The sequence below is a fragment of the Salvelinus namaycush genome, chromosome 5 (genome assembly GCF_016432855.1).
Source record: "Salvelinus namaycush isolate Seneca chromosome 5, SaNama_1.0, whole genome shotgun sequence".
Taxonomy (NCBI): domain Eukaryota; kingdom Metazoa; phylum Chordata; class Actinopteri; order Salmoniformes; family Salmonidae; genus Salvelinus; species Salvelinus namaycush.
This window is the reverse complement of record NC_052311.1, coordinates 58,244,200-58,263,355: the sequence shown is the minus strand read 5'-3', so window position 1 is coordinate 58,263,355 and position 19,156 is coordinate 58,244,200. Positions and strand designations below refer to the sequence as shown.

Below are 19,156 nucleotides of genomic sequence, written 5' to 3'. Positions count from 1 at the left end.
CTTTAGTGTGTGCACTTTACGTTATTTATACTTGAGATATCGCTTTTCAACAGTAAAAGTTCCAAATTCGCTGGAGCACTTTGTTATAGTGAAGCAATTGAGGGGGAACAAATAGCCTAAAACGGGTCTTGAACAAGTGACCATGTGGTTAAGACATGTTCCAGTTCCAGACCAATTGACACGCAGTAGGCTCACATTATTAAGATAATTTATATTTTCAAATAAAATGTTATTTCCCGCCCATGACAACTTATGAGTAGGTCCAGACATTTGACAAACTTAAGTGACAAAAACTCATGAATCATACGCTATGTGAGAACACATTTATAGGCAGAGTATAGGCGCGCTCTAAACTTCCCTAACCCCCACTCACTTGAAGTACGGCGCAGCAGAGCAGAAGGGAAGTGCTGTGGTCTCTCTCGATCTTTTGGGAAAATAAAAGATGGTATCAGCTCTAACTCGTCTGCTGCTCATCACCTGCGTGATTCTACCTTTCCATGGAGCAGAGAAATTGAGAAAGGCACTTGACAGGAAGGATGTTGAATACGAAAAGGTAAAAAAACTCATCTCAAATAAACTATTTTGGGTTAAAGCTGCACAGCCCTCAAAGTGCCGCATCTACCGAATCTCATCCCGCTTCATTTAACCGATGTTTAAGCCTTTAATTGTTGCAATTTCCTTTCATTATTTCATCCTTTAAAATATCAAAACGTTTTTTTCAAAGATATTTGCTTTTTAGTGATTTTCAGTTCTATACCTACTACCATCATGTTGAATGTGCTGTGGATGATTGGTGCCACGTTGACCAGTGGCCACTCGCTAATGTTCTTTCAATATTATATGGCATATTGGGCATAACTGATGCAAACAAGAAGTTGACAAAGGTCCAACATGCAGAAGAATAACAAAGACCCAGACAGAAGTCACGAGGGGTCTGGCTGGTTCATTGTTTGTTCACTGGGCACAGACGTAATTTCAACGTCTAGTTTTTATTTACATTTGGTTCAGTTGTCAACTAACGTGAATTCAACGTGAAACCCACAAAATGTCACCATGTCATTTGATTTCGGTTAAACGTTTTTTGAAAAAAAAAATACGAAATTAAATTATGTTGATGACTTTGCAAATCCAATTAGTTTCCCACGTTGATTCAACTCATCACATTGATTTTGTTGGGGTTGTAATCACATGGAAACTACATTTTCAACCAGTTTTTGCCCAGTAGGTTTAGCCTACTGTAAACTAGTGGGTGGTTGCTTTGGTGTAGTCCTAGTGCATACATCTGACCAGCAGTAAAGGACTGCATGGTAATAACTGAGTAATGTGATTTGATGAACATCATCTTGTTATTATCTGTCTAGTGTACTGGAAACGATGCAGATAAACCAAACTGCACCAGAATCTCTGCTGAATCCGATTCAAGAACCTCTTATTTGAACAACATGGTAATAATCTCATCCTTTCCAGAGCATATCGTTTTTTTCTTGCCAATGTAACGTTACTGTGTATTCTGTATGTCTTTAGCAGCATGCTCTCACCCTGGCTTGAAGTCTGCACACTGTTTACTGAGACGTCACTTTTTTCTCTATTTTAGGTCTTCTTTTTGTCCAGCTCGTTTGAAAAGTTTGGATCTGTCTAAGACCTAATTGAGTCCAAACTTAATGTATGGTGTGCTGGGGATTTCTCAATGTTAGTCCATAGTTGCAATAACAGTCACTTTCTCTGTTATCACAGCAGTAGTATGTTTGTCTGTGTAAAGTATAAACACTGTATATTATACAGTGGGCTACTGCAGTTTGTTCAGCACGTTTCAGAAACAGAGGTTCCTTTCATGGCTTTTGAATTCTCTCCAGAAACAAATCAAACCAAAATAAACATCAGAGACATTCATTCCCTCAACGGTGGTCTTATAATGATATTGGATCCAGTCCTGTATGGCTCAGTTGATAGAGCACGGCACTTGCAATGCCAGGATTGTGGGTTGGAGTCCCTGGACCACCCATATGTAACAATGTATGGATAAAAGTGTCTGCTAAATGGCATATATTAATAAAGGATAATAACCACATTCAAATATATGTATAGTCACAGAGGCATTTACATATTGTCACTTATAGGCTACTGTATTATGTATCTCAAATCCCATTCATGTGCTCAAGTGCATTAATAGGATAATACTTGGTTTATCTTAAAGTCACAATCTGTTATTTCAACATTATGACCCTGGTACTTTGTTTGGTAGGCTGAGGGACCCAGATACATCACTCCCCCAGTCAGAGCAGACCCCCAGGTGGCTCCACCATAGCCATTGAATGGCAAAAATAGTCCTGGGTCCAGTTTTCCAATAGCGATGGAATGTAGGCTTGCGAGTGTTTTAAAGATACATCTTTCCTACAAAGGCCGAAGATGTATCAGGCGTTTCCCTAAACACCATACAGAGAGAATCGTCGCTAAGTGTATCGTTGGAGCACGTGTTGATACTGTTAGGATCGAAAGAAAGTGAGTGCTGCTTTCGCTGTTCTCGGATCAGCTTTCTCCATCAAAATCTTTCCTTAACGTTATAATTATTTCACAATACCGACGACGGAACAGCTCCTACACCTAGATAGATATTACCACTTATGGCTGGAAATATTGAGGGGTATTATTCTAATGATAAATTTGCACTAAATCACTGATTTGGCAGATCATTGTGCACATGTTAGGCTACACATCATAACATATGTTGAGACAAATTAAAGACAGCAAAATATAACAAATTTTATTGAACATGAAATGTATTTCAAAATGATTTAAATAGGCCTATAGCTTACTGTTTATATTTTAATGCGGTCATCTCTCATTTGAAACATATTTTTATAGGTCGCTAGTTTGTATCAATTGCAAAGACAGTGGCAACTTTTAATTTTTGTTCTGAAGTTATCATGCTCACAGAGACAGATGTGATTCTATGTTTAGCGGAGATCTTCTGTGTGTAAAGTGACGTGTGAGGGCAAATAAAGCATTTTACGGCACGCTTAGCTGTTCTATGAGTGGTCTGAGGCAGGCGTTAGATTTCGAGTGTTTTCAAGTGCAACGTTAATAGCGATGGTTTTGGGAAACAGCTCGGAGATATAACGACGCTCCTACGAAGGTTCTAACAATGAACTTAGCCTTAAGATGCTTTTGGGAAACCGGGCCCAGGTCTCTTCAAGCCTGGTATATTGCTCACTATACCATTTGTGTCTCGACAGCTGGAATTTAAATACGGCATGTAATTCCATAGTCTACCCCATTTTATATTTGATTTTGGCATTCCTGAAATTCTCATTGTCTAAAAGTAATATGAACAATATCAGCTCAAGTTAGAACAAGTTCTTGAAATAACCAGTTCACTGTAATATAAGCTGAAGTTGTCTTTGGTTTCTTTTTTAGTTATAGAAGACTCAGGCTTTGCACAGCACAGCACAACCTAGCACAGCACAGCTGCATGACTAATAATAAGCGGACATTTTCCTAGACGATTCTCAACGGTTACTAATGACTTCATTGAGCACTGGCAACAACAAAAAAATCCTATGTTCGTATATATCCTTTGAGTGAATGTTCTTGATCTGAGAACATGGCTACATTATTTATTCTGATACAATGTGCTTAGCTAAGAGTATCACAAGTTTGTATGTTAAATACTGGACTCTAGGCCTAGTACATCAGACAACAGCACAGAAAAATACTTCCTGATTTCCCCCGATTTACATTTACTCAGTTGCAGATTCACCAAGTATATCTAAGTATGAGAGTCTTACGATAAGCAGTCATGTTAGAGAAGCATGGTTTCTCTCTCTGTGTGTGGTATGGTTACTTTGGCCAGCCTGTCTCTATGTGTTTGAGTCACTGTGAGTAAGAGGGAGCATCTGTTTAAACAAAACAGAACTGGACATTGAATCATGCTGGTCTGTCTGTCTCAAGTCACCGACTGACCACAAACACAGGAACACAGATTTACACTCTGAATTCCTGATTCATTCACTCTATCACTCACTTATTTTGGTCACAAATGGCCCAGACATTTGACATCTTCTTTTGCACTTTTGTGATTGGGAGTCAAGTCCCCCTGGATACAAACTGGTTAAATCAATGTTGTTTCCACATCATTTAAACAAACAAAAATCAATGTGATTGGATTTGCAAAAAGTCATCAACGTAAAGTAATTTCATAAATGTTTGTCTTTTTTTCACCCAACTTTTAGCCTAAATTCATGACAAGGTTCACATTTCTGTTGATTTCAGGTTGAATTCACGTTAGTTGACAACTCAATCAACTGTAAATCAAAATTAGACATTGAACTGACGTCTGTGTCCACCATTATCCATTACAGGTCTAGATGTCCATTGTCATGAATGTGGGCACATACATTTGATGTAGTTCATATGATCCTTAGATGACAACCTGGTATTTCTTAACTCTAGGTGGTATGTTATTAGTGTGGTTATTAGAACAGTCTGTCTCTCCCTCTTGTTCCCCATTATAACAGTGTCTCTTTCTCTCTCCCTCCATCTCTTCCTCTCTCCCTCCCTCTCTCATTCTCCAGTACAACAGCTGCCCCCAGGGTCCGGCTGGCACCCCTGGCAGGGAGGGTAACCCTGGCACCAATGGCATCCCTGGGACCCCTGGCATCCCGGGGCGCGATGGCATCAAGGGGGAGAAAGGAGAGTGTGTGAGTGAGGTGTTTGAGGAGCCCTGGAAACCCAACTACAAGCAGTGTGCCTGGAACTCACTCAACTATGGGATCGACCTGGGCAAGATAGCTGTAAGTAGCAGGCAATGCTCATAAGACAGGATCTGGGGCACGGAGTAATATAGTTACATCAGCATTATTACTATATTGATCATCCATAATAATGTTGATTGTGTTCGTTTAGAGAAAAGCATTCGTTAACATGTTATTTAAATTTGCTCTTAAGCCTCTGTACTAACAGTATAATTACTGTTAACAACATTGTATTATTCACACTGAATTGAAATGAGACATGAATACAAAACATAAAACATTGAAGATGCTATCATTGGATGCTAGTGTTAGGATTTCCTCTCCACCTCTCGTGTCTCCCTGTAGGACTGTACATTCACCAAGCTGCGGTCAGACAGTGCCCTGCGTGTGCTCTTCAGCGGCTCCCTGAGGCTGAAGTGTAAGACAGCCTGCTGCCAGCGTTGGTACTTCACCTTCAACGGAGCTGAGTGTACAGGACCTCTGCCCATCGAGTTCATCATCTACCTCGACCAAGGCAGCCCTGAGCTCAACTCCACCATCAACATACACAGAACCTCATCTGGTAATCAACCTTATACTCACTATACACAGAACCTCATCTGGTAATCAACCTTACACTCACTATATACAGAACCTCATCTGGTTACAGATTATACCACCAACATGTATAGCTCATCCGGTAAGTGGAACGGAGCTAAACTGAGATAGTGTAGCTAGTGGTAGCCATTTGTTTGTGGTGCTATTTTGCTTATATATCTCAAATGTGAAATCTATTGTAGCCTTAAAATATTAACGGCCTCCCGGGTGGCGCAGTGGTCTAGGGCACTGCATCGCAGTGCTAACTGCGCCACCAGAGTCTCTGGGTTCGCGCCCAGGCTCTGTCGCAGCCGGCCGCGACCGGGAGGTCCGTGGGGCGACGCACAATTGGGCTAGCGTCGTCCGGGTTAGGGTGGGTTTGGCCGGTAGGGATATCCTTGTCTCATCGCGCTCCAGCGACTCCTGTGGCGGGCCGGGCGCAGTGCGTGCTAACCAAGGGGGCCAGGTGCACGGTGTTTCCTCCGACACATTGGTGCGGGTTGGCTTCCGGGTTGGAGGCGCGCTGTGTTAAAGAAGCAGTGCGGCTTGGTTGGGTTGTGCTTCGGAGGACGCATGGCTTTCGACCTTCGTCTCTCCCGAGCCCGTACGGGAGTTGTAGCGATGAGACAAGATAGTAATTACTAGCGATTGGATACCACGAAAATTGGGGAGAAAAGGGGATAAAATCTAAAAAAAAAAAAAAAAATATTAATAATATCTCTACTATTACTGTTTAAATTCTACTGTGAAGCAAGACATTTGGCATACGCATGCCTACTCCATATTATTATAATTCTTTCTTTAGCTGCCAAGTTCACCACTGTAGCAAGACCAAAACAAAGCAATTAACAGCCCTTCTATTGGCACACATACGGCAGTGTGTGTTCAATGTAACTCAGGAAGTTGTCTTGTAAATATACCTCAATGACCTTAGTATTTTTCTCAGTGACACTTTGTCCTTTTAACTATGCATTAATGACTGTAGAAACAACACTTTGTAAACAGTTGTTAGAGTAACTCCTCTTCTTGTCTTGTCCCAGTTGAAGGGTTGTGTGAGGGGATCTATGACCTGTGTATTCCTCTCGTCTTGTCCCAGTTGAAGGGTTGTGTGAGGGGATCCGGGCAGGCCTGGTGGACGTGGCTATCTGGGTGGGGACCTGTGCTGACTACCCCAGAGGAGACGCATCTACAGGGTGGAACTCCGTATCCAGGGTCTTCATAGAGGAGTTGCCCAAATGAGGCCGTCTTTATTAAGTGATGGGACCAGGCCCCATAGAGAAAGAACCCCTAACAGTCCTTCTGAAGCCTTTGACTACATATCAGTTTAGTTTCTGGATGGGTTCCTAGTCTTTGACAATGTCCTCTGGCCAATCAGACAACTTCAGTTGTGGCTAAAGCCTACTACAGGATCACTGATGTTCACTTGAATGTTTTGTACTACAGCACATGGGTAGGGTCTAGTATATTGGCCACCTGAAATTAGATTTATTCCTCATTAGTCCCATTCCTGTTTAATAAGGCAAGATTTTGAATTACTGTCAATTAAGTAATATGGTATATGAATCAAGCATTGTGTTACTCATTTCACTATAACATGTTTTCCTATCAGAAAATACGTTTTTTGAAAATTGGTGAATTCATAAAGAAATGCATGGGTAGATATATTTTTCAAGTGACAAGTTAACACGGCACAGCTTTAAATTTTATCTGAAGCAAAAAAAGCTAACAAATGTTTTCCTATCAGAGAAGAACATCATTTGAACATTGGTTTATGCATTACCAGGTAAATTAATAAAGAAATGCATGTGTTGATATCTTTGTTATCTTTGTTAAATGTAATCTGAAGCTACAAAAAGCTAACAAATGTTTTACTATCAGAGAATAACTTTTGTTGAACATTGTTTATGCATGACCAGGTGAATTCATAAAAACAATTGTGTTCATATCGTTTTGAAATGACAAGTGAACACAGCACAGCAAAATGTAAAATTATCTGAAATGCAAAAGCAACATAAAGCTTTAAACTTTAATAGAACATTTTACCTGAAAATGAACTAATGCCAATTCAACATTGATATTTCAAATTAAGACTTCTGAAATTAACATTATTTCAAAGATGTTAAACGGTGCAATCAGTCATCTGTGATCATTTCCTATGACATAATTATATGCACTACAGTATGATACCAATCCATTAAATAAAAACAAATTGGGCGTACATTAGTACCCTGAAAATAGCAGGTATGCTCTTTTAACACACACACACACACACAGCCAGCCAGCAGCATTGAAAGAATGGTTGCTTTTTGCTTTGATGTTTCACACCCACATCCTGTACAGTACCAGTAGGTCTGTTCTTCTGTGATGCATCCAAGGAAGAGACAGAGACCAGTCTTTAATTATCAGCATTGTCAACATCATGTTTTGACTCGGCTGCCAGAGGTGCATCCAGGTGATATGTCTGCTTCAGTTGTCCAGTTACCTGCTGTGACAGTTCTGCAGACTTCAGTTCATGGCTTATCTTATCTAGCGCCACATACACTGTCTGAATCCCTTCCTTTTTGTGGTCCTTCCATGGCTGTCTCCTTAGTCCTCCTCACTTCTGGCCCATCAGGAAGCGAGACACGTTCTCATAGACCACGAAGGTGATACAGCAGGCTGGGGTGACACGGATCAGGTTGGGCACCATGCCTTTATAGAAACCTACAGCTCCCTCATTCCTGTGGAGGAGGGGCCAAAAGAAACACAGTAGTCACTATGTGGGAGAAAAAAAACAGACTGAAATGGCAGCATTGGAATGGGCGTTAGCAAGCTTTCTCATGGCTCTCTGTAGGGTTAGAGTTTGAAGCTGCAGATCTTCGTTGCTTCATACTGTTATGTTACCTAACCCATGAACATGGTTATATGCCCAGTTAACAGTCAATTCTACCAAGTTTTGGCTAGTTAACCTAAAACTAGCTGTTTTCCCTGTATGTACAGTTAACCAACAGTGTGGTCTTGGCCTACCTCCATGTCCTCCTGACCACATCCAGGACTCCATTGTACTTATTATGCTGGTCCTGCAGGCGAGCCCGCACCACCTGGTAAGGGTATGTGGTAGCCACAGCAAATATTTTGGATAGAGCTGCCATTGTGATATATTCCAATGGATTCTGGTCAGACCGAGAGAGAGAGAGAGGTTGGAGGAATGATGCCTGTGAGTCACTTCTTTCATAAGCATTACGGTAATTCTTCCAGAAATCCTGCAACACTTAGATGTGGGTTTTCTTAATAAGTAATTTAAAGGTTTATTACCCATATGGTTGAGTCATTAAAACTAAGTGTGGTTATAGAAGTCTTAATGTTTCCTCACTGCAGTCTGCACTCACCAGTTTAGCTTCTGAAGGCATTTTCTTATATTTGTTGTAGTCTCTCTTTAGCTCCTCATAGGCCATGAACTGCAATGCCCCGTGTGATGTGCCAAATAAACCAGGAACATACCCCTGGAGGATTAAACACCGGGGTCATTATCTGTACCTGACAAATAAACTTTGAAATTAAATGTTATATATTATCTTCCAAATCCAATTGATATGATCATGGTATTTATAATATTGAAAAATACTTATAGCTGATTTAAAGACACTAATATCTTGAAAGACAATTTATCCTATCGACTACCCAGGCTGTTCAATTCCGGTCCTGGAGGTCCGAAACACTTCTGTTTTTCCCCTACCTGGTAGTTAATTGCACTCAACTGGTGTCCCAAGTCTGAATTAGTCCCTTATTAGAAGTAGAGGATGACAACCAGAAGTGTTTTGGCCTTAGAGGACTGACATTGATCAGCCCTGCCCTGTGCATGATCTACTTCTACTAACACTACTAAATACTTTATTGAGGAAAAAATTTACGTATTACTATGACTGTGAACAGCTGTGTAAAGTAGTTAAGTAAAAATACTTTAACATACTACTTAAGTAGTTTTTGGGGTAGCTGTACTGGTTTGGTGCCGTCTGGATTGCCTAATATAAGGAATTTGAAATGACTGATACTTTTGCTTTTTATACTTAAGTATATTTTAGCAATTACATTTACTTTTGATACTTAAGTATATTTAAAACCAGATACTTAAACTTTTACTCAAGTAGCATTTTAATGGGCGACTTTCACTTGAGTCGTTTCCTATTAATGTATCTTTACTTTTACTGAAGTATGACAATTTGGTACTTTTTCCACCACTGACTGAAATGTTGTCGTCTCACCTAGCTATCTTAAGATGAATGCACTAAATGTATGTCCCTCTGGATAAGAGTGTGCTAAATTGCTAAAATGTCAAATGGATGTACTGCCCCCTAGTGGTAGTCTACAAGACATACATTCAAATTTTATGCAACTACAGTACATACTGTAAAACTTCAATAAAAGCTGCAATATGTACCTTTTTGGGCAAATGACCAAATTCACATTGAAATGTGAGTTGTAGGTATGTCACTCATTGAAAGCAAGTCTAAGAAGTGGTAGATCTGTTCTATGTGGCTATTTCTATGCTTCTCGTTCTTAAGTTTTGTTTTGCGGCTTTTACTTTCGGTTTTGTACACCAGCTTCAAACATCTGAAAATACAATATTTTGGAGTATGGAAAAGCTATTTCACAGCGGTTTAGATGGTACAATGATTCTCTACACTACACTAAATTAAATGAGGCTAACTCAAATCAAATCAAAGTTTATTTGTCACGTGGAACAAATACAACCTTACAGTGAAATGCTTACTTACAAGCTCTAACCAACAGTGCAAAAAAAAAAAAAAAAGGTATTAGGTGAACAATAGATAAGTAAAGAAATACAAACAACAGTAAAAAGACAGTGATAAATAACAGTAGCGAGGCTATACACAGTAGCGAGGCTATAACAGTAGCGAGGCTATATACAGGCACCGGTTAGTCGGGCTGATTGAGGTAGTATGTACATGTAGATATGGTTAAAGTGACTATGCATATATGATAAACAGAGAGTAGCAGTAGCGTAAAAGAGGGGTTGGTGGGTGGTGGGTGGCGGGACACAATGCAGTTAGCCCGGGTAGCCAATGTGCGGGGGCACCGGTTGGTCGGGCTAATTGAGGTAGTATTTAAATGAATGTATAGTTAAAGTGACTATGCATATATGATAAACAGAGAGTAGCAGCAGCGTAAAAGAGGGGTTAGGGGGGGAACACAATGCAAACAGTCCGGGTAGCCATTTGATTACCTGTTCAGGAGTCTTATTAGAACTATTAGAATTTGAGCAACCAAGAAATGTCAGAGCGATTTCTGCATCTTTAATAGCCGTGGTGTTTATTTGCTTCAATCACTGAACACAATCTGTGCTTATTAGAGACAGGCTTCTATTTGAGCCAGGCTTCTATTTGAGCCAGGCGACTATTTGAGCCAGGCGACTATTTCCTTAATGCACACAGCTTTTCTCAATGAAAAGTTGAAAAGACTACCACACTGTTTATTGTGACCAGTATAAACATTATAATAACAAATCCATTGTAGATCAGACTTGCAAAGACTAGCGTGCCTATCATACTCCCCAATTTCGCGCATCAGCTACATAGAGAGCTCCATTTGATCTCGTGTTTTCTTTTTGGTGGCGCCATGGCTAGCAACAATGACAGAATAAAATAAAAAAATGTTGACTGTGGGAATATCAGAGCTTTGTCCATGGTAACCTCGTAAACAATTCATTTAGACCCAGCGTTTATTTGAAACAGGCATTTATTTGCTGAAGTGTTTGCCGATGCCCGGCTATTAAAAAGGACAGGTGGCTATTTGAGACAGCGTTAAATTGAAGTGTTATGGTACATTGCCTAATTTTAGGCTGTGAGGGATCTTAAGGAGAAAACATGTTTACATATGGCACCCTTCACATGTCCTGCACATTCACTGGACCTGACCTGTAAGCAGACAAGAGTCCTAATAAGCTCTATTCAGGATATAGCCATCATACATACAGATGACAAAACCTGGGTTATACTGAGCCTCACCCTGTACAGTCCAGGTATCCCCTCATACCGGTAGATCTTCACCAGTGCATCCATCATCCCTTTATACTGTTTCCTGGTGGGATCAGCGTTATACTGCAGCACCAGGCGAGTCTTAGTCACCCAGATAGGGTTGGTTAGGGTGAGAGTCAATACACCTGGAGACAGAGGGAAAAGAGGTGAGTTTCTGAGCTAACACACACACACACACACACACACACACACACACACACACACACACACACACACACACACACACACACACACACACACACACACACACACACACACACACACACACACACACACACACACACACACACACACAGCTGCATAAGTGTACAACATGAATTAAACCAAACTACAAGCTCTACGCTACATTACATGGAGCCTGTGAAGGATGGAGCTGGTGAAGACCCCTATCTCATTAAGTTTAATTAAAGTCACTTGAGGTTGGTAGAACATGACACAGGGCAGTCAGTGTCTTTCTTCCCTTTACCATTGTCTGGCAGTGAGTGCAGTGCATTAGTTTATTCCACTGAGCTCTCTAACATCATTAGGCTAGGGTAAATCAAATCACATGACTGTATATAGCCAAAAAAGGAATAAAAGGTCACAAAATTTACCAGTAACTGTAATGTAATGTATACACATATGTACTTTTTCCTGAGTCAGAAGTGTCAAATATTTTGTTCCAACCAGTCAGTCACACGCCTGATTCAACTAATCAAAGTCTGGACTAGTGGAGCAGACTATATGTTTATTTCGCTGTGTAACGGTAACTGTTTGATTGGAATGAAAGCATGGACCGACCCACACTGGTCCTATGCGGATAGATAAAACAGTGTTGACCTTCGAAGTTGTGGTTATACACATTGTATTGACCTCACACCACCATCAGTGTGTGTGTCCCTGGGGTCTAGACAGAGGCAGTACTAACCTGCTTGGGCGGCTGACAGCAGGTGTTCTGTGGCACTCAGTTCAGACTGACGCCCTTCCTTAGTGTACGCCTTGATGGCATTGTAACTGTGGGGGAAGTTAACACAGACAGTACAGAAAATTCATTGGACATTTCAATAGACAAATCCCTAAGCTACCATTGCTATTTAAAAGTGCTATTATCAACAGTCATGTTAAGTTATGAGTTCATATTTGATTGGATAGATCAGGGGATTTCAAACTGGGCTGCAGGGCATACGCACATTTTTTTTTGTGGGGGGGGGGGTTTAATGTGAAAAATATTTATTTTATGAATATCGCTAGCTGCAACAGAATACCATCGTGGATACAATTTTTACGTCTCTGTGTCCAGTATGAAGGAAGTTAACCCACTGTTCCTAGGCCCTCATTGTAATTAAGAATTTGTTCTTAACTGACTTGCCTAGTTAAATACATAAACTAAAATGTATCTCTCAACCAGCTTCATGAGGAATGCTTTTCCAACAGTCTTGAAGGAGTTCCCACATATGCTGAGCACTTGTTGGCTGCTTTCCCTTCACTCTGCGGTCCAACTCATCCCAAACAATCTCATTTGGGTTGAGGTCGGGTGATCGTGAAGGCCAGGTCATCTGATGCAACTCTCCTTCTTAGTCAAACAGCCCTTACACAGCCTGGAGGTGTGTTTTTGGTCATTGTCCTAGCGAAAAACAATTGATAGTCCCACTAAGCCAAAACCAGATGCGATGGCGTATCGCTACAGAATGCTGTGGTAGCCATGCTGCTTAAGTGTGCCTTGAATTCTAAATAAATCACTGACAGTGTCACCAGCGAAGCGAAGCACCCCCACACCATCACACCTCCTCCTCCATGCTTCATGGTGGGAACCACACATGCAGAGATCATCCGTTCACCTACTCTGCGTCTCACCAATACACAGTGGTTGGAACCAAAAATCTCAAATTTGGACTCATCAGACCAAAGGACAGATTTCCACCGGTCTAATATCCATTGCTTGTGTTTCTTGGCCCAAGCAAGTCTCTTCTTCTTATTGGTGTCCTTTAATAGTGGTTTCTTTGCAGAAATTCAACCATGAAGACCTGATTAACACAGTCTCCACTGAACAGTTGATGTTGAGATGTGTCTGTTACTTGAACTCTGTGAAGCATTTATTTGGGCTGCAATTTGAGGTGCAGTTAACTCTAATGAACTTATCCTCTGCAGCAGAGGTAACTCTGGGTCTTCCTTTCCTGTGGCGGTCCTCACGAGAGCCAGTTTCATCATAGCGCTTGATGGTTTTTGCGACTGCACTTGAAGAAACTTTCAAAGTTCTTTACATTTTACAGATTGACTGACCTTCATGTCTTATTTGAGCCGTTCTTGCCATAATATGGACTTGGTCTTTTACCAAATAGGGCTATCTTCTGTATACCACCCCTGTCACAACACAACTGATTGACTCAAATGCATTAAGGAAAGAAATTCCACAAAGGAACCTTTAACAAGGCACACCTGTTAATTTAAATGCATCCCAGGTGACTACCTCATGAAGCTGGTTGAGAGAATGCCAAGAGTGTGCAAAGCTGTCATCAAGGCAAAATGTGGCTACTTTGAAGAATCTCAAATCTAAAATATATTTGTTTAACACTTTTTTGGTTACTACATGATTCCATATGTGTTATTTCATAGTGTTGATGTCTTCACTATTATTCTACAATGTAGAAAATAGTAAAAATAAAGATTAGTAGGTGTGTCCAAACTTTTGACTGGTACTGTATATATTTGAAATAATACCATATTTGAGCACTAACAATTCAATAATAGCTAGACAGTCAGGGATTTTATTATAATGTCTGAGCAGCAGAACACAGCATTAAGCATTGCAAAATGCATAGAATTGCTGGAAATTAGCTTTAAAACCGTAGAATTGTCTCTCAGCTCCATGCCAAACTGTGTAGAATTGCTGTAAACTAGCTTCAAATCTACAACATTTTATGTCACCTCAATGGAAACATTTGTAGAATTGCAGAAAATTTGATTTTGTAAAAAAAAAAATGTCTGCAGTTTACCTGGTAAAGAAAAGTTAAAAAAAAACCTGGGATAGACTATTGAAATTCAAATATATGTCAGCTGATGGACTGTCATGTCATCCAGTGTCATATTGTAAAGTTATTATCCCTGAGAAAGTAGACTGGTTTTACTTCTTCTGGTTATACATACAAGAAGAAGTAGAGGCCCCATGATGCCCCAGCACCCCAGATGTTGGGGGTGACTCCTTGGTAGAGTCCTCGGACCCCCTCCTGCTGCCACACATTTCTCAAACAATGAATAATGCCATTATATTTAGGTCTCAGGTCCAGTCCATCACTCACTGCAGGAAAAGACAAGGCAGGGGAAAACATGCACTGTCAGAGTCAACAGAACATCAACTGTTATAGCCAGGTAGCAAGCTACTCCTATGTTATTACCATGTGCCGATTGCATCATTTTCAGGTTCTTACACCTGTCAAAGGTAGAAGTTAGCTAGCTGCTGCAAATCCGTTTTAGTCAGGACAAATAAACACCTTGTAGCTAAGAGGTTTAGAGCCACACATTGACATACGTTACCTGCAAACCTGATTTTGACTAGGTCAAGAGGGTGAAGCACCAGTGTTGACACGACTCCTCCACTGAGTCCTGCAACCAAATTCTCTATTTTGACATGGCTGTAGACTTGCTGGATATGTCCAGTTATGGAGAAAGGTGTGCTACTTCCAGGGGATCCCGAAGAAGCAGGAAGTCCTGTAGCAGGACTCATGTTTACCTAGTTATTCTGTGAATTTAGCTAGAAGGTAACGTCAGCTAATGTTATTTGATTCTTCAGATTTTATTGAACTGAACGCGCACGCTTTCGTGCTACTGTAAAATCTAATCCCGGAATCCAAAAGGCACATACTTGAAGTAACCACATCATATTTTAAGACGTTTTAGTGACCCACGTCTTTGTCATGTGGTACAAGCTACATTTATGCCTGGCACGACCTTTCCAATGACTAGTTCGCAGCGGATATGCCCAGTTCAAAACAACTGGTACTCAGACCTCGGAAATCGCCGACTTCCGTGGGTTCAAGATAACTGGGAACTTGGAAAAAATAGCTCCAACTGGGTAAATCGTTTTGAACGTCATCCAACTCGGAATTCCAAATCGGAAACTCTGACATCTTTCTAGAGCTCCGACTTTCCTACCCGAAGATAACTGACTTCATGATTTGACCTCGTTTTCCCCCGCGTTTCCAGTTTTCTTACGATGCAGTGTTCAAACAACAGCCAACTCGGAAATCTCAGACTTCCGACTTCAGTGCGTTCATGACAACTGGGAACTCGGAAAAACGAACTCCGCCTGAGAAAACGTCATCCAACTCGGAGTTCCAAGCCGGGAACTCGGGCCTCTTTCTCGAACTCGGACTTTCCGACCTGAAGATCCCTGACGTTTTTTTCCGAAATCCCAGTTGTCTTGAACGCACCAAAAGCGCCAATACGTTTTAGGAAATGTGACGCAATGTGGAGGACTTTACTATCCCACAATGCAACAGTAAAAGGAACACCCCCAACCACCATCCGCAAATCCTCTAGATGGCAGTCTGCAGATTTGCAACAATCGCAGCGTGTGTTATGAAGCTGTGTTTACGTTGGTGAACTGAAATTGTAAACAAAATGAGTTGCTTATGGATGGGTAATGTAAGTCCTGATATGTTATTATAACAACTTTGCATGCATAGAAAACTAGCATTAGCATATCCTAGCTCTTGTGTGACTCCCACTTTAGGATAGCTAGTGTTACCTCACCTCAGTGCTACCACCGTGATAACAACTAGCTCGTTAGATAATAGATGCACCCTCAGGCATTTTTAATATTTGGCCAACGTTAACTAGTTCTTGCTCACTGACAAGCCCCAAAGAGCCTCTAGTCTAGTGAAGACTGTCATTTCTGGGTGATAAAGACCACGCCAAGTCAGTGACCCTGAACGTTTGAGAATATGTTCAGTTGAATGTAGCTAGCTAGCTAGAGTGTAGAGTACAGAGTTACAGAGTGTAGGCAACTTACAGTAGCTAGCTAGAGTAGAGGTTTTCTGTTCAACTTAGTGTTTTTCTCTCATCCCCTGTAGTTAGAGCCTTATATGGACGAGAAGTTCATCTCTCGTGCATTCGCCACCATGGGAGAGCTTGTGGTGGGGGTGAGAATCATCCGGAACAAAATGAACTGGTAAGACGGGAGAACATTAGGCTACTACAATAGAAGGGTTATGACTAATGCAGACTTTTTTTTGTCTTTGGGGATGTCTTGTAGCTACTGTATATTACTATCACTATTCAACAACAGAAGAACTTGCACAACCACCAAACACGACACGTATGTGTTTCGGTCCTTCTCCACCTTGTCTAGGGGTGCGGCAGGCTATTGCTTTGTTGAGCTGGCGGACGAGGCCACTGCTGAGAGGTGTCTAAGGAAAGTCAACGGGAAGCCTCTCCCTGGAGCCACACCGGTACAGGGCCACCACACACACACAGCACTTAATGATTCCACATTGATTTCCAATCCCGAATCAACACATAGCCCCTACCTACTACACCTATTTCAGGCACTCTGAGAGGATTGGATATGTATAGGGCATATGGTGAACTATTGATATACCCATTAACTTTATTAGAAATAAATAACGTCTGGAATAATCCATTCTGAAAAAAACTCTCTTCTCTACAGCCGAAGAGGTTCAAACTAAACCGTGCCACGTATGGAAGACAAGGAGAGAGCAGGTATGTACTGCATGCCACTGAATTTACTTTGTCCAGGGACTAACGGAGCCTCCCTTCATACAGTAGAGAAGGTAGTTGTGTGTAGATGAAAGAAGACACTTTTACTCCATTTGTTTGGTATGTTCAAGTTGTCTCCCATCACAGATGTAGGACATATCCCAAATAATCCACACTTTTCATTCATTACTCATTATTAATAGCATATTGATTTTTAATAAATATTATGTTTATTCATAAAGGTTTTCTTTCCTGTAAAAACAGAGGTGGTTACTCAGACAACAGGTACAATCAGCCATACTCATACAACAACCAGTACTACCAACAGTACCCTGACTACTACTCCAACTGGGGGTATGACCAGAACACAGGCAGCTACGGAGGTTACAACTACAACCACTATGACTATAGCAACCAGGTGTGTTCTCCCACCCCCTCTACTCTATCACTCTTTACATATACATAAGCGGTACCATTCTAATGACCACTGAATATGTGATGTTAGAGGTTAATAACCATGGTTCTCAGGGTCAGGGCATGGCTGTTGTGAGTAAAGACCTTCTTTTTGTTTTAGGGTTATGGGGAGACTGAAGATGATGGACTGGAGTGTGAGTGCTCTGTTTTCTTTCATTTCTCTAGCTTCATGATACAAAAAAGCAGCTTAAGTATTTGACACTATTTGACATAATGTATTGAACCTAGGCCTGGAGTATAGCCTTCAAACTGTCCAGTCTGTCTGATCTTTAAGGCTCTTGGGCTGTGCCCCTTTGTCTGTGTGCCTGACTGTGTTCTTACTGTGTGCCTTGTGTGTGTGCCTCCTGCAGACCCCATGGTGGCATTGGATGTGGTGGCAGTCAACAGGCAGTACATGGAGGAGAGTGAGGAGCTTTATGATGCCCTCATAGACTGCCACTGGCCTGCCCTGGAGCCTCCTGGTCCTACTGCTGCTGCACCATCCAAGGCACAGTAGAGCTAGCAGACCCCCTGGTCGACAGACAGCAACAGTCGGACTCTCAACCTCTCGATGTGGATTGTTTGGAACAGCCCAGTGTGAAGGTTCAAAGGGTAAAGGCATCTCGTCCTGCCTGCCAAGAGTAGCTGGTCTTCAGTGTCTTGTACTCTTGCAATGGGCTAAGCTAAGCGAACAGACCACAGTGTATGATTCGTGTGATTCGTGTGAACCCAGCTCCAGTGACTGAAAGGATGCCCCCCTCATGTTTGAATTTAATTTAATTTTTATTGCTCACCCCCACTCATTTCTTTTGGGTTATTGGGCACTGGTTTTGTCCAATTGCCCAATGAACAGGCTTGTTTCGGTGCTTGATGTCTTTGTAATCATATCTTAAATGGACCGCAGTGCTAGTATGAGCCTCTGTCTTTTCCCTCCTTCACATAGCTTCCTTTTCATATTTATTGTCCACACTGGAAAATAGAATAAGATTGAAATATAATCCCTATTCGACACCCTTTTCAACCTATTGATTATCTATCTAGGGTCACTTGCTTTTTATTGTGGAGTGGAAGACTGTGTAGTGGGTGTTTTAAACCTTTCTCCTCCATGTTATAATTTGAAAGCTGTGGTACAGACAGGATTGTTGATTCTGCTTTGTGTAAATATTCGTCAACACAAGACAATGTTGAGGTGTGTGTATTCATTCTCAATTCATCAGTAGCACTTTATAATAACTTACATGAATAATATGTTATAAATGCTTCATAAATTAATATAAATGCTTTTACATGTTTTCATATAATGAAATACTTTAAGTTGGTTATGAATGCTTGTTAATTTGAGTTATTATAAAGTGTAACTTTCATCAATATCAAATGGAATGTCCTGTTTAGCAGGATATGATGGTATTCTTTAAGGCTAGTCTACAGATCACCTCATATTACTGTAGTTGAAATACAGTATCAGATCAGCTTGTTCAGTGTTAATTAGCTCCGAGACCACATGCTGACTACAGCAAAGAATATCCGTATCTACAAGCTCACATCACCAGTGTTCATGTGTCTTGCTTTTGAAGAGAAACACATGTGACATTGATGCTCTGAGACCGACATGTATTAAAAGCTAATTTTGATACATTTAATTAATTA

At 41.0% G+C, this 19,156-nt stretch overlaps 3 protein-coding genes across 4 annotated transcripts; 2 read left to right on the top strand and 1 right to left on the bottom strand.

Annotated features, from left to right (window-relative positions):
- The first annotated feature begins 387 nt into the window (after positions 1-387).
- On the top strand, positions 388-7,641 carry LOC120048531 (collagen triple helix repeat-containing protein 1-like). 2 transcript variants are annotated; one of them, XM_038994593.1, is made up of 5 exons: positions 388-553; positions 1,362-1,445; positions 4,572-4,790; positions 5,097-5,313; positions 6,424-7,641. In XM_038994593.1, exons 1-5 carry the CDS (start codon positions 443-445, stop codon positions 6,564-6,566), a joined length of 774 nt encoding a protein of 257 aa, XP_038850521.1. In that variant the 5' UTR covers positions 388-442; the 3' UTR covers positions 6,567-7,641. The 2 variants fall into 2 exon arrangements, with proteins under 2 accessions (XP_038850521.1, XP_038850522.1); XM_038994594.1 differs by lacking the exon at positions 1,362-1,445 and having other exon boundaries at positions 6,424-7,638.
- On the bottom strand, positions 6,533-15,709 carry LOC120048529 (mitochondrial folate transporter/carrier-like). The gene is made up of 7 exons (XM_038994592.1): positions 14,873-15,709; positions 14,486-14,636; positions 12,270-12,355; positions 11,333-11,487; positions 8,696-8,809; positions 8,334-8,479; positions 6,533-8,047 (listed from the first exon to the last, which is right to left on the bottom strand). The coding sequence occupies exons 1-7, from the start codon at positions 15,060-15,062 to the stop codon at positions 7,924-7,926; spliced, it is 966 nt and encodes a 321-aa protein (XP_038850520.1). The 5' UTR covers positions 15,063-15,709; the 3' UTR covers positions 6,533-7,923.
- A 136-nt stretch (positions 15,710-15,845) lies between these two features.
- Positions 15,846-19,156, top strand: LOC120048532 (tRNA selenocysteine 1-associated protein 1-like). Its single transcript, XM_038994595.1, has 7 exons — positions 15,846-15,982; positions 16,411-16,508; positions 16,689-16,788; positions 17,007-17,059; positions 17,321-17,474; positions 17,631-17,664; positions 17,881-19,156. The coding sequence occupies exons 1-7, from the start codon at positions 15,959-15,961 to the stop codon at positions 18,024-18,026; spliced, it is 609 nt and encodes a 202-aa protein (XP_038850523.1). The 5' UTR covers positions 15,846-15,958; the 3' UTR covers positions 18,027-19,156.